General features: G+C 30.2%; 1 protein-coding gene across 1 annotated transcript; it reads left to right on the plus strand.

Annotated features, from left to right (window-relative positions):
• The first annotated feature begins 271 nt into the window (after nucleotides 1–271).
• On the plus strand, nucleotides 272–10,649 carry LOC126719480 (F-box protein At3g07870-like). Its single transcript, XM_050422028.1, has 2 exons — nucleotides 272–414; nucleotides 9,518–10,649. Exons 1-2 carry the CDS (start codon nucleotides 272–274, stop codon nucleotides 10,647–10,649), a joined length of 1,275 nt encoding a protein of 424 aa, XP_050277985.1.
• The last annotated feature ends 6,291 nt before the right edge of the window (nucleotides 10,650–16,940 follow it).

Below are 16,940 nucleotides of genomic sequence, written 5' to 3' on the forward strand. Positions count from 1 at the left end.
CTTAACATTTATTGCTAATAAAGAGTAAAATCAATCTATTAATTTAATGGGTCCGGTTAATGTGTGCTCTTAGAGCACACATTAACCATCTATTTTGAAAAAGTTTTTATGGAAAAGTGAAAAAACTGTCAAAACAGTCAATTAGGGAATTTTCCCTAAGAAGCCACCAAAAGTTACCTTCGATACCAAAATTTACCGCCCCAACATAGACAGCAAAGGCAACATTTACCTTGACATTCTCAATGAACAAAATTGGACCCGTAACTATACCATGTCTGATGTGTTGGTAGCTATATACTTGTTACTCACATTCCCTAACCCTGAGGATCCTTTGAAACCTGAAAGTGAAATTGCACTTCTGTTCAAGAATAAACGTGATATCTACACAGAGAACGCCAAGAAATGGACCGACAGGTATGCCAAGCGATGAGCACTCTACTCTACTGCAGCCATTTAGACTTTGGGTTTTATTCAATACCCATTTTAATAAATAAAGAGAGATTTTTATTTCTTAAAACTTCGTTTGGTCAGTTTCTTAATGAACTCAACATACAATCTCTAACAATACCTTAGTTGTGTTTCTATGATTTAACAATAAATAGAAACATATATTGCATCAATGCAATTTCTTTTTAATTATTAGCCTTAGTGTACCCTTACATTACAATGACATACAATTGTGTTTGTTATTTTATGTGCCCAATGGGTACTGACTTTTTTGGAGGTTAAAAAGTATTTCTAACAAGGGAATATGGTTTAAATTTTGTTTGTCTAATAAAGCCCCTTCCTGGACGTCCAGGTTGGTTTCTCAAAAAAAAACAAGGGAATATGGTTGTTAAAAAATTGAGATAACATATAAAATGGATAAGAGGATCTTCTAGATCGAATTATAGGATCAAATTGAGAATCATAAGATTTTTTTTTTTTTAAAGTAAAAATCACTGGTAATAATGATGTATCAAGAATCTAACAAAGGTGATTAAATCTTTTTCAATAGAAACTAAGAATAAAAATATATAACAAATCAAATCAATTTTAAAGATATAAAAATGTAGATCATAAAATATACCTATCAAACTTTATTACAATAGAATTGACATCAGTATTTATTTTGAAAACATGAATTCCATTAAATAAGAGTGAATAATTAACTTTTTATTTTTTTAAGAAGAGAGTTAATAATAAACTTGTACCTCTCTAAAAAATATAAATAATAAAAATGAAGATGTATTCAAGAATCTTCATCAACATTAGACCTTTTCAATAGAAATTAAGAATAATAACCTACTCCAAATCAAAGAAAATTTAAAAGGATAAAAGTATATATCATAAAACAGTATCACATGATTTTTTAATTTTGAAAAAATGCATTCAGTTAATTAATATAAGCTAATTAATAATTAACTTGTACTATCTTCATTTCTCCTATATGTTTTTGATATGCCAAATGGAGAGGGCGAAAGAGTTGCTTATCTCTGTCACTGGTTTAACCGACAATGACCTTTAGAATTAACAAAAAAATTGTAATAAGTAAGATGTCGATCAGAAATTTATCTAGAAGAAGTGATATATTTGTTACAAAAGCCCCTATAAAAGTTAATATTTTGTAACTTGAAATAAAATGAACAAATAATTGACTATTAATATGTCAAAGTTTAAAGTTAGGTGAGATTGTAATCTCTTATCACTCCCATAATTTGAATATAGATTCTATCTCAATCTTGCTAATTAAAGGTAGAAATACGTAGATTCCAGTTAACTCAATTGGAAAAAATTTTGATGGTTGAATAAGAGATTTGAAATTTAATTCTCGCTTATACCAAAAATTGATTGATGTCTTAATCTGAAGATAAAAAACACAATTATAAAAAACAGATGTCATAATTTGAAACTTTATAATTAAAAAAAAATAAAATAAAATAAAAGAAGAAGAAGAAGGTAATAATGCGAATTAGATTGTCTAAAATTTTAAGATCATATGATCTTAGTATCTATGATCATCAGAATTTCATATAGCATGATGAAAAAAGCACCCAAGTTCAATGGATGCTAAAATGTCTATCTATAAATTATCTATAGTCTATACTAATATAATACTATTTAAGGGACTTCTTCTATTTGGGATTTTCATTTTAGATATCCAAAATACCCTCAAATGCATCTATTTGAAAATTTTAAATAATAGAATTAGACATGTACCCAACATTTACCACTCCATCATCTCTTTCATAAGCAGGTTAGGGATCTATTAGCTTGCCTTATTGCCTCATACTAGCTGTCATCAAGATAGTATCCTTACCTATGATGGTTCTTTGGTGATAACAATAGGGAAAATAAAGATAAGAATTGGATTTAACTGAGGAAACCTTGACCTCTTGAGACTTAGCTCAAAATTAATTCTTTGATGATTTATTCATTAATGTCTTACTGCTTAAATACAGCAATTGATAACAACAAAAACGAAATATGAAGGGATACTGTGGCATAACAACCCAACATGCTAGGGACTCACTCACAATTGAAAAACAGTCCAAACTAACCAACAATCCTAACGTTACAATAACAAACACCTAAAACAGAGGACACTAATAACAATCACCTAAAACAGAGGACTCCAAACCACATCCAAGTAGATAAACGTATCATCATCTGATTTAAAGGCTTCCGTGTGTGTTATGTAAATGTTTGTTAAAATTCCTATGAAACATTAGTCCTATTAGTTTTGAATTAATATAAGAACTCCCAAGGCCAATAAACCCAGGATGTTTCAAATATAACAATGAGCCCAGCCCAATGACCTGTTCCCATGGCAATCATCTTCTAGTTTCTTGTCTTGCTAAGTAATGGGATTAATAGTGATACTGAGGATGACTTGGGTTGCATATTCTGCTTCCAAGACCAGCCCAAGGCTTAGTCAACTTAGGCCATTGCCTGGGGGCCCCTACTAGAGGAAGTCCCCGAAATGTGGGGGCAAAAATGATTTTTTATTTTCTTTCCAAAAATGTATTTTGCACATTTAAAAAAATTTTAATTCCTATATTTTTTTCTCCACTTTTAAGAAAGCCCAAAAAAATTGAATAATATTAGAGATAATACATAGGTCTTACAAATAGATGTGTCATCAATCACAAGAAGTAATTCAAATAAAAAAAAATTAGAAATACTATAAATTTTATAGCATAACATTTACAAATTGACGTGACAATAAATATGATTAATGGATTTCAACAACTTTTTTTTAATAGTATATAAGAATTCAATAACCTATTAAATGCAGATTTGAATTACTTCAACAACCTATCAAATGCTCGTTTATCACTTTCTTGAAGTGTAGATCACATTCGTTACTACATTAATTTGTAAGTTTTTTTTGTAGTAAAGTTTGTTATACTATTGGCATTTTCCCAATACCAAAACTCAAAATAATAATAATAATAAATAAATCATATTAAAAAGTAAGAGTAATGTGAATTTTTGTAATATATAAGTATTTAATTTAAATCATTTATTAATATTCAACTATAATTTTTTTTATTTCCTTAGTATTTAAATTTTAATCAAATTTTTGATCAACCATATATCTTTTGTAAAACATTTTTTTTTAAATCCCTAAATAAATAATGGTTTTATGCACCATAAACAGCTTGTCAACATTTAAATGGTGAGTTTGTAAACTAATATATTGACTGTTCAATATATGTTATTTCTGCTTAAGTTTATTCGCTTAACAACAATTGAAATAAACACTAACAAAACACACGCACAAAAAATTAATAATACACACGCAATAACAAATAAAGAGAAAAATTATGTGCTTAAATTAATCAAAATAATTAAATGCTTTTAATTTTAATTTTTTTTTTTTTTTTTTGAGAAGAAAATGCTTTTAAGTTCATTCAAAGAAGATAGTTCATGTGCATGATATGCATGAATTATAAAGATAATATTTTACAATATATATTTATATGAACTTAAAATATACTGATATCCACTCGGCTTGTATATTAGTAAGAAACAAGTATGGAGCAAGACCTTGTTAGGATTGCATTGGTGGATTTATGTGTAGCTGGATTCGAGGTCAGCTAGGCCTCCAAGATAGAGAGAGAAGATAACAGAAGAAAAAAGAAAAGGAAAAGTTTCATTGAAGAATACAATTTGCTTGGTTGTCCATTATACAACTCACTAGTCTCTTATACAACACTAAGACAACTGTCAAGACCCATCAGTCCCTAACTAACTCTAACTGACTTGCACAGTCAATAACCAACTCTAATGTATCTCACATGTGAACCTTAGGCACGTATACTCACTGCTGCATCCCAACCTACACAGCCTTGCGTCACAGCCTGCTCTGCACCCCAACACCAGCACCCTCTTATTGTACACATACAAACCCTTATTACACATCTTATTTATTACACCTCATTCCAACTACACTTAACAGACCTTTAGGGAATAAGAAAATGAAAGAAGACTCCTTTTTTGGTGCAGCGAAAATGAATTCTGCAAAAAAAAAAAAAAAAAAAAAAAAAAAAAAAAAAACATTGAATCTATATCTATGTCTATGTCTATATAATAATCAATAGTCGAAACATTTGACTTTTTGTTAACATTTTCTCATTACGTAGCATGACTACATAAATTAATGCCACATTTACATTTAAAAAGATTGAAGCATTATATATTTTCGTTTGGAGGAATAAGATAAACGTTTTAGTAATAGTTTCACTTTTCAGAACTGTTGTGTTCAGTCACCTGTAGTAAATTACAGGCACAATATTCTGTCTCTAGGATAGTAGTTACGAAATATCAATCAAACATTTCCTTCTGGTAGTCTACAAATTTTGCCAAACTTTAGTTGCATCCTTTCGTGTTTACATGGGCAGTTACAAAAACTGTCGTTTCTTCTCATTCTTTTACCTCTTTCTGTGACTTTTTTTGATAAAAGGGAATTCTCTTTCTGTAACTTACTTTCTGCAAAAATTCCAAAAAAAAAAAAAAATTATAGAAACAAGTTTTGGCTTATTTGGAATAAGAATTATTCAAGAAGCAAATATTACGATTACTACAAGAAAAGTCACCAAAGAAGTTCAAAGGTCAATTACTCCAAATGTTTCCCTTCTCTCATGTTTTAATTTTTAATCAAATGTCTTCTTCATTTGCTATTGCTTGATTAATGCATATGATTAACACATAAACAAAACTAATCCTAAAGTATCTGAACATTTTTCCCAAAACAAGCACTACTTTTGAATTGAAGTTGATAATTAATATTTTTAGTTTACTAACAGATTAAGAAGTCATTTAAATTTTTTCCCGAACTCTTTCACATCCCGCAAATTGTTAATGCTACCCCAATTTCCTTTTCAAACCACAAAAGGCACCAAAGTGGAGAAGAAGTGAAGAACACATTCAAAATAACCACTCCAAATTTATCCCAATAATTTCAAAAAAAAAAAAAAAATTCATCACTCACCAGTACTGTCTAAGTCTGACAGTATGAAAGTGGTTGATGGAGTGGATTAGGCCGAACTTCTAAGCCCCAATCTCTCTTTCTCTCTTTCTTCTAAGCCCCAGAACTACTCATCTTTTAAAAATCTTTGTAAGGTATTATCATATCACTACTTATTACTTGCTTTCTCCCAACAGCCCCACGTGAGTCTATTTGTCAAAGTCTATTCCCTACTTAACTCACCTTTAGGCTACACGTTAGCCTATATAACTACACGAATTAGATTTAGGTATAGTACTTAGATGCTATTCTTTAAGTTTTTCTTTTGAGATTCTACCATGTGAATTTTTTCTCATGGGAAGAAAATATATTTTTTAATTAAGTAGTTACATGGTTGAATTTTAAAATGGAAACCTAAGGAACAACACTTAAAGTTACCTAAGTTTTGTTATAACTACACATGCTTTTGTCATTTTATTAGTTATTTTTTCTCATTTGTCATTTTATTAGTTATTTTTTCTCAGCGACATTTCACATTTCATTAGTTCGTCATTGATTCTTTAGCAGTTGGTTATGAAGTTGAACATTTAATATAATTTAGTATATAGAGTAATTTTATGACTTACAAATTTTACTGCATTGCTTATTTATTATTTATCTCTAAACAAATAAATTAATCTTCAATTAAACAAGTAAATATATTCATTGTCACATTTTTTTTGAATAATTATATTCATTGTCACATTAGTATGTAAAAGTTATTTAAAAAATTTTGTAGCATTACAATCATATCGTAAATAGCTTATGGTGCAAAATCATTAGAAAGTGAATACCAAGTCATGAATCCATAATGTAGAAACCAAGGAAGTCAATCTCGTATCAGAGGCTGTACCGTTTGACCAGTGGAACGATATATTTCGGTACCGATTAATATCGGTGTACCGTTTCGGGTTTACCATTATTTTTTATATTTATAAATATATATATATATATATATATATATGTATGTATGTATATATGTATGTATGTATGTGTGTGTGTGTGTGTGTATTATAATAAATATAAAAGTTTACCATAAAACATTTCCTCAATTCAAAACAAATTATTCATGGTTTTAGACTTTAGTATCAATTAAAAAAAAAAACATAATATAAAAAATAGAAAGTTTAAAAGTTACCATTGCATACTAAGAAAATAAATAATACTAATAAGTTTATACAAATAAGTTATCATTCTACCCTAACAAAAATTCAAAAATTACAAAACTTAAAAAAAAAAAAAAAAAAAATTTATGTACTGGCCGATATTGCCTGAAATTGGCTGGTATGGCCAGTACATGGCTGATATTTAAACTAGTACGAAATGTTGATGTTTCGATACCGGTATACATACCAGTACGATACATACCGGTTGGTATGGCCGGTATTGACTACCTTGGTAGAAACTACAACTAGACATTAGTAAAAATTTATACGGTACATGACAAATAGATCATTATTAATTGAAAATTTTTATGAGTATTAGATGTTTATTGCATTTTATTTTTGTTTTGATACATAGAGAAACTGAAATTTAGTGGGAAAATTATAGTACAATAAATGTACAAAAATGTTTTGACACAAAGAAGATACAAAAATGTATTGGCAATTTTACAAATTCTACATTTAGAGAGAATCTTTCAAATGTTTTATTAAATGGAAAGATGATTTTGTTAGTTTATTGTTTGTTAACTCCTATATTTACAAGCATTTATGCACACATGCTAACCATTTAAGGTCAAATATAATATTATTTTCTTCAAAATACTTTCAATAGTTTTTTTCCGTGCATCGCACGGGTTAGTAATTAGTCTATATCTAAATAATAACTAATAGCCGAAACATTTAACTTTTTATTGACCACTCTTCACTACACCACGTGGCTACATAAATTAATGTCACATATACATTTAGAAACACCGAACAGTTATGCATTTTAAACGAAAAGGTGCATATTAACTGAAAATGTGTCTGTTAAATGAAAAGGTGTCTCTTAACTGAAAATGTACCTATTGAATGAAAAAAAAAATGTTTATTAAATGAAAATGTGTCTATTAACAGAAAATGTGCATATTAAATGAAAAGGTGCCTTGAAGAGTTATAATAATTTAGGTATAAATAGTAGTTTATATTCATTTGGTAACTTCTTCTTAACTTCTTATCTTTCATCTTTCTTAGAAACACTAGAAACTTGTGGGTATTCTCTAAAATTGCTATTTGTAAGTTGTGTTTTTTTTGTTAAATAGTGAAAAGGTCCAGAAATCATGCCACACCAATACTAGCAACAATAATACTGAACAATTTCTTTACACGTTTTGTGATTGTTACATGATAGCATTAGGTTCTGTGGCTGTCAATTGCTGACTTTATGTCACATAAAAATAAAAATAAAAATAAAAATAAACAAACAAACACAAAATCAACAAGCAATCATAGAGTTTTCTAAATGAAAGTCGGACCAATCCACGAGTAAAGTATTGAATTCATTAACATCATAGAAGCCAAACCAAATTAGAAAAACGAATACTGTCGGACTCAAAACATAAACGATTTTATGTTATAACTGCTAACATTATCTGAAAATCAAGTATGTTACTGAACCAAACAGAATCACAGAAATAAAAAGTAAAAAAAACAAGAATATAAACACAGGCCATCCATACGTAAATGTATGATAATGATACATAGTGTGATAAGTGTTTAAGAGTCTTCCCGGCCCTAACATCACAACCCTATATTAAAGAAAAAAAGCAAGTATTCACAAAGTTTCAAACTTTGGTTTATTCAAAATCAAACTATCATATTCATATCACCCCCTCAAAGTCACATATCAAACCCTAACTTTGTAAACACGTGAAAATAATTAATAACAGCCCTAAATCAATAAATTGATTACAAACTTAAAAAACAATTTTCTTTTAAAAGATATATTTGAAAATATAAAAATATAAACTCACCTTCATTTTGTCATCGTCTCTCTTTTTTATCTATGCTACTGCGTTGCAATTTTTCTAAGGTTTTGATCAAAGGTAATAATAATAAAATAAAATAATAAAAAAAAAGACGTTAATCTATCTATATTTATATCTATCTATATATAAGCATTCGATATGCACCTTTTGGTATATCCAATATGAAGAATTATGACATTTCAATAGACACTTTTTAGTATATCAAAATTGAAGGGTTATACCATTTCAATAGGCACCTTTTGACATATATATTACAATCTATCTTTTATATATATATTCAACACAAACTAAACTAAAAGCACAACTTTCTGTCTCTTATTTCTTCCCACAAAAAACTAATAAATAAAACAACATTGCTTTGTTCTGCCTAACTAATAAAACTTTGTGTTATTTCCTTCAATATCAATATTTTTTTTCATACATTTTTGCTTACTATTGCAACTTAAAAATAATGACTTTTTTTTTTTTCCTAAAACACATTCAATAGCTATTCGGGTTAGCGACTAGTAAAAGTATAAAACCAAAAAGGCCTAATATCTTTTGGGACTATCGTTTCTCAAAAGATAAAATATATAAATAAAAAAAGTGACTGTGTGACTCTATATGAGTGAAATAGTCGTGTCAGTTTAATACAATAATACATAACAACCAAAGCGTGAATTGCTCTTTGCCTATTAATTACTCCTAATTTCCAGCTTATTTCTGATCTCTTAATTATATAACAAACATAGGAATAACGAATAATAGGAACAAACTAAGAACGAATGGGGTACAAAAATTTCAAGACCTTATAGCATGATTTATAAATTTCTTTCACAGTGCTGTATTGCATGTGAGAGTATCATTTAGCATATCAAAACCTTTTGCAAACTCATGTCCTTCGACTCTGTATTCATGGTTTTTTCCATTTTCTTCATTATCTGGCTAGGAGTTGCATTTCGAGTCCTTCCCTCTACATTGAACACTGAGATATGGTTGAGGAAGAAGAAGACTAATATATCAATAGACTCAATACCAGAACTGCCTTGTATAATACTTATGGATATTTTATCCAGACTTCCCATTACAAGCGTCCTTCAATATAAGTGCGTTTGTAAGACCTGGTTCAATATAATCTCAGACCCTTATTTCGCTAAGCTGCACTTTGCAAGAGCACCCGTCAGCCTTCTTTTCAGCAACGCAGCTGATTTAAGTATCTTAGATAAGAGATTGTATGTGCTTGAGCTTGAAGGTTGGGACACACATGATTCTTTTGCTCCGTTGAAACAATTGCCAAGAGAGATTAACCATCTAGGTGGGGTACTGCAATTTCAATCTTCCTGCAATGGCTTGTTGTGCATCAGTGCAGTTTGTCGCAGGAAACCTGTTACGTATGTGTGTAATGTAATTACAGGAGAGTACATGGCCCTTCCACAACCCAAGAATGATGGATTCAAAAGAAGAATACTGGGGTTTTGTTTCAGCCAAACCACTAATCGATACAAGCTGATTCAAGAAATTTGTGATAATAGGTGGTCTTTTGCTACACAGGAGCATCAATCACATCAGATTGAGGTATACACACTTGGTACAGAGAAATGGAGAAATATTGGAGATTTCCCATATTCATTTCCTAAATCAGAATACCAAAGTTTTTGTGACTCTTTGAATGGTGCTCTGCATTGGTTGGTTCAGCCTCATAACAATACCACATTCATATGTCATTTTGACATTGAGAATGAGCAATTTAAACCATTTCCCGGACCCCCTGTTCAAGACCTTTCGAGGGTTAGGCATATGCATTTGGGAGTGTCAGGAGGTTTCCTCTATTTATGTGAGAAATTTTTGACTTCTTATTCTGTTGAAATTTGGGTTATGAAGGATTATGGTGTCAAACAGTCTTGGACGAAAGAGTTTGTTATCTCTAATGCGGAATGGACTAATTCAATATGGAATCGTGGACCTGTACAAATTTTGAACTATGGTCTATACACAAAAATGGAAGCAATGGAAGGTGCTGAATTATACATTTTGCATAATTCTGAGTTGTCTGCCTATAATGCCAAAAGACATGAGCGGAAAATTCAGGTTTGTGGTATTGATCCATTCCACTTTGTGATTCCTTACGTACCAAGCCTTGTTTCACTCAAGGAAGCTGTGATTGGGGAAAGTTCACAGGTAATTTGTACCAAATCAGAATTGTCTTAATTTTTTTTCCATTTAATTCTTCATCCTCTTCTGTTAGTAATCACAGGTTTAAAGTTTAAAAGAAAAATATCTTCTTAGGCTGTATAGCGCACATACATGACATAATTTTCTTTATATGGTGAGTAGCAACAGCATGTAAACGTCGACATGTCATGTTTGATAATATAATTCTTGTTGCGTACATCTGTTGTTCTCAAAAAATTCATGTTTGATAATAATGTCGTAATACTAACGGTTATGCTTTGCTCACTAATCAGCATACCTCTATAAACATTTAGTTCTTTAGAATGATAAAAATGTGAATTTCGTGTTGAAAATCAATACTGCTCTAACTTTTTATTCAACTTACACTTCGACTATTTTGCGAAATTACACATCTTTTTTATGGTAAGCAATATAACAAAGTTGGATGTACTTTCAGCCATTTTCATTAAAATTGACATAGTTGTTTTTTCACCCGCAGCTCATCAAGACCATCCAATCTCTTGAAGTGAGTAGACTATATTCCTTGTTGATTTCAGTGACTGATAAACTTGATTCAGCGTTGTGTAAGCTGGCTTACCTGCTTTTTTTTATGGGTGCTACGCCGGGAATTAAACTGAAGCCTAATCCTTGGTTCATAAAAAATTACATTTGCCGTTTAAAACAAAGATGACAAGAAAATATGCAAACCGGAAGTACAGCCAACCAGTGAAATGTAGAAATGCACTGCTTGAGAACTTCTGGGTTTCTCTAATTGGCAAAGTTTCACTCAATCATTCACATTGTGCCCAGTTACCATTTCTCATTGATGCTGATCCAGTGTATATGGCAACATCAAGAATAGATTATAGATCCATGGCAACACCAATTAAGAGACTACTTCTTCGTTCAATTGAATCTAGAAAACACTACTATACTTATTGCTTATTTGCTTCCACTTATTCCACAATTTGTTTTACCTTTTTGGCTAGGTACAATTTTTAAAGTTTTATTTTTAATTTTAGGGACTGCTGTATTAACCTTTCTTTTTTACTAAATAAGTAATCATAAAATCGTACTTAGTCTATGGAGTTACCAAGATGAAGACATCAAATTTGAGGAGTGCAAGATCACCCAAATCATTCCATTGCAGAAGTAGGCGAGTGAGATAAAGAATGGCATGTACTTACACTCTTAGTTGTAATTACTAATTAGTAATTACCCTACCCTTCCAAAATACTAAACGGTTATGCTAGAAAGAGTGCAATTAAAATGTGATCATGCACTCTTTCCTTGCTCCAAACAATCTGCCACAATTTAACTTCTAGAGCTTTACAATTTACCTACTCAGTGATAGTTTTTGAGGATTATTCCCCATTCATTGTATGTGTGATCATAAATGTCTAATGGCCATGGCCATGAAACAAATAAAAAAAATGGAAATAGTATAAGAACAAATCCTCAGTATACTTGGATGAAATTAAATGACACAAGATGAAAAGTTCCCCAATAGAAGTGAAATAAAAAAAGTTCTTGGGAACATGAACATTAAATTTTTGTAATATATATAGTGAAGTTTTAAGGTACTAATTAATGATGCCCACAATGGTTTTACTTGTGTCAATGTTAACCATAGTTGCAATGTCCAGACAAGAGATAAGGATGAAAAGAAGGAGATGAAGAAAAGAGAAATACAAATATGGATACCAAAATTTTTTCTATTTAATACATTCTCTTATTAAAAAAAAGGGGGGGGGGGGGGGGGGGGGGGGGAATTGGGGAGGAAGAAAGATATGCAATGCCTAACTAATCAAATTTCTACTTGTGTTTGTTATTTTAAGTACCCAATAGGTACTGTCGTACAGACTTTTTTGGCGGTTAAAAAATATTTCTAAGGGGTATGGTTGTTAAAAAATTGAGATATTACATACAATTGGTGGATCCTGCAAATCGAATTATAGGATCAGGTTAGAATTATAAGATTTTACTTCATTTAAATATAAAAATAAAAATAAAATTTGAGAATTATAAGATTTTACTTCATTTATATATATAAATAAAAATAAAATTTAAAAATATCCAATAATTTTGATGTTTCAAGAATCTAACCTAGTTGATTAAACATTTTTCAATAGAAATTAAGAATAATAACATATGACAAATCAAATCAATTTTAAACAGATAAAAGTGTATATCATAAAATATAACTATCAAACTTTATTACAACAATATTGACACGAGTATTTATTTTGAAAATTTGAATTTCAATTTAATAAGAGTTGCTAAGGACCTTATAACTAAATTGCTACTTTTTCATGCACAAAGTGCATGAGGGTCTAAGGAAAAAGGAGTTTGAACTGAAAGGCTAATAGCATATTGAAACTATCTCATAAAAAAAAAAAAAATTTAAATAAGAGTTAATAATTAACTTGTAGAAAAATAATTAATTTGTATTGTCTTCATTTCTCTTATATTATATTGATATTTCCATTAGAGAGGGAAAGAGAGTTTCTTGTTGATGGGAAAAATCCTATATAACTGTGAATAAATTTCAACAAGCACAACAGAAGCACAATCACACAAGAACACAAAAATTTACGTGGAAACCTCTTCTCCTTGAAGGGAAAAATCACGGAACAAACTCTGAACAATTTCACTATATTACATAGAGATACAACTTGAGCAAAAAAAAACTCTCTCTTTTTCTTTTCGCTCATTGCTCTTTTCCTCACCATGTATCTCTCACTCACTGGGACTTCTCTTCACTCTTCTCTTCTGCACCAAATGGTCGAATGACCTTTCCTTTTATTTCTTCACCTTTTTCTTCTTTTCCTCCTTCTACATTCTTCACATTAAAGGCCTGTTTGGTTGTTTGTACTTTTTGGTAATACGTGTGGATGAAAAATTGTGTAGAAATACATGTAATATTATTTAAAAACTGAAAACTGTTGTTTAAAATACCATACCAAATGGCCCCCAAGTCACAATAAATGCAAGCCAGTTACCTTGACTTTTGTACGTAACAAAGATGACTTCAACTCCTCTTTTTGGCAAGCTTCTCCAGCAAGTTCACTTAAACTTTTGGCCAAAATGGCCAAACTCCACTTTTTTTTTTTTTTTGTGCAATCTACCACTATTTGTGAAATATTTAGCAATCTACCACTTTTTTTAAACTTGATTTCTAGTGAACTTGAGTACCATGAAAAAATTTTGAAATATTTTGATGTAACTCAAGTTCATGGAACTCGAGTTCCATGAACTCCTAACCATCAAAAAAATTTAAATTTTTTTTTATGGTACTTAAGTTCCATGAACTCGAGTACCATGGAAAACTCGATTTTCACAAAATCGAGTTTCAAAAAAGTGATAAATTGCTAAGTATTTCGCAAACAGTGGTAGATCCATAAATATTTTCCCAAATAGTGATATATGGCCATTTTTACCTAAACTTTCTGACTTTTGTACATGATGAAGGAAAACTAAGAGACATGAAAAACAAGGTCATTAAATAAACATGTCTATTACAAGTGGGTTGGAACCACGGTGCATTGCACCCCACACTTGTCTCTGTCACTTATTTAATCGATGATGACCATTAGAATTAACAAAAAAAAAAAAAAAAAATTATAGTAATAAGTAAGATGTCATCCAAGCCCAGCTATAGATAAGAGATAACTTGAGAAAAATCAAATATGACAGTTTGTAGGAGAGGCTCGATCTTGTTCCACGTATTCCAGGGATGAACAGAAAGTAAGAAGTCTCAAAGGGTGTTTGGTACATGGAGTACCATGAAAAACTCAATTTTCACAAAATCAAGTTTCAAAAAAGTGATAGATTGCTAAGTATTTCGCAAACGGTGGTAGTCTGGTAGATCCATAAATATTTTCCCAAATAGTGATATATGGCCATTTTTACCTAAACTTTCTGACTTTTGTACATGATGAAGAAAAACTAAGAGACATGAAAAACAAGCTCATTAAATGAGCATGTCTATTACAAGTGGGTTGGAACCACGGTGCATTTCACCCAACACTTGTCTTTGTCACTTATTTAATCGATGATGACCATTAGAATTAACCAAAAAAAAAAATTATAATAATAAGATGTCATCCAAGCCTGGCTATAGATAAGAGATAACTTGAGAAAAATCAAATATGACACTTTGTAGGAGAGGCTCAATCTCGTTCCATGTATTCCAGGGATGAACAGAAAGTAAGAAGTCTCAAGGAGTGTTTGGTACATGCACTTAAGAACATGTGTTTTATTATTTGAAAACATGTGTAGAAATACGTGTAGGTGAAAAATGTGTGAAAATACGTGTAATGATGCTTAAATTTCATGTAGTGTGTAAGTAATTTTTGAAGGTGGAAATACGATTTACCCACCTGATCTAGCGTATAAGTAAATTTTTGAAGGTATGGAGTATTGTCAAATTTCATGTCGTGCTCTAAATGATAAATATTAATTGTAAAACTAGCTGTTGTTTGTTAGTCAATGAGTCTTTCCAACCCAACCCCAAAAAATCTTTTTTTTTTTTAAAAAAAAACACGAGAGAAAAAGTAACCTTAACCTTAACCTTTCCTTTATGGGTGAGGTTTGTATATAGTGGTCAATTCTACTAAGGGTGAATTTGGTTTAGTTTTTTGAAACTGAGCTTTTTGAAAAAGTGGAGGTTTCAAAAAGTGTGGTATAAAACTGGGCTTTTTTAAAAGGCTGCTTGGCTAGTACTTATAAAAGTAACGATTTGAATTGTATATTACCAAAAAAGACAATGTATATATAAGGGAGTTTATTTCATACTTAAATCAACTACTTAATAATACTTACTTAAAAATAAAAAAATAAAAAAATAAAAAAAAAACTACTTAATAACAATAATAATAATAAATTTATTGTTAACTAAAATTTGTTGTAAAAATACTTTAGAGATAACATTACTCTAATATAAAAAATAAAAATAAATAAATAAATAAAAAAGAAGATTTGTTCATGCCCTTACCCCCACATCAGATGTATAACCAACACAACACCCTTTTTCTTTTTTTTTTTCCAATTTTTTTCTCAGCCACATTTTCTTCACCTTTTGTCTTCTTTATTACTCCCTTATCTCTATTTTCCTCCACACACACACACTTCTTTACATTTTGTCTTCTTTCAAGTTTCAACACCTACCTCTCTCTCTCTCTCTCTCTCTCTCTCTCTCTCACATATTACTGGTAGTACCTAATACCCACACTTCAACAAAGTGATTTTTGTGAGTCACAGTTTCCTTCTTGCAGTAAGGCTTTGCCTCATGGCTCATCAAGAATCAAGACCCACTTCGGCACCACCATTTAAGGCAACTTTTTCATCGTTGTGTTGATTAGTGACTCCATGATTCTCATCAAGAATCAAGACACAATTCATTTTGGCAATATCCACTGTAGCAAAGAGATGAGATCTAGTTCTAGAACTGAGGACTGCAGATAGCGTGATCTGTCTTTTGAAACACAATGGGCAATTTGGGAAATTCACAGTAGCTTCCAACGATAATATTGATAACACGCTGTAGCTTTTTGCAAAAACTAGTGCCCAGCTGCCGCACAAAAAAGTGCGAGTCTTTTGTATTTGGAAAACAAGTTTTTCTAAAACACGCATTTGCATTTCGTTACCAAACACACTTTTTGGATTTTCAACTTGAAAACATGCATTTTAGCTCCTGAAAGTTGAACCAAACTCACACTAAATATGTTGAGATATGGATATATATTCAATTTAAACACATGTCTGTATCTTAACGTATACAGTAGAACTAACCCTAAATACAAGCCTAACCCTTTATTTTTTTAAGGAAACCTTGACCTTAACGTTTAATGGTTAAAAGTCGCTGAAAGTGAATTGTGAGTCTGAGACCCACAAAAACGTATGTAATATATATATATATATATATATATATATATATATATAGAGAGAGAGAGAGAGAGAGAGATATGAGTTTAAATTACACCTAATATAACTCTAAACAATGTTACACTACTCAATAACTTATTATTGAATTCATATTTTGAAAATTCAACTGTTGAATTACATGTTCTATATGTTCCTAACATACATGTCAAATTTCATGTCAATTAAATGTAATTTACCATTCAATTTATAAACTAATCTTTTATGCATTATTTCAAATTACAAAAACTTGAATTTAAACAATTGATTGATAACATTACTGTTGATCTTTGATTACCTTAAAATTTTTCAAGCATGAAAAATATACGAAAATAATGTAATCTAATAATAAATTTATTAAAATTTACATCTAATTAAAAATTATTTGTTAGTATAATATTATTA

This window comes from Quercus robur, chromosome 3 (genome assembly GCF_932294415.1).
Source record: "Quercus robur chromosome 3, dhQueRobu3.1, whole genome shotgun sequence".
NCBI classification, from domain to species: Eukaryota; Viridiplantae; Streptophyta; class Magnoliopsida; order Fagales; family Fagaceae; genus Quercus; species Quercus robur.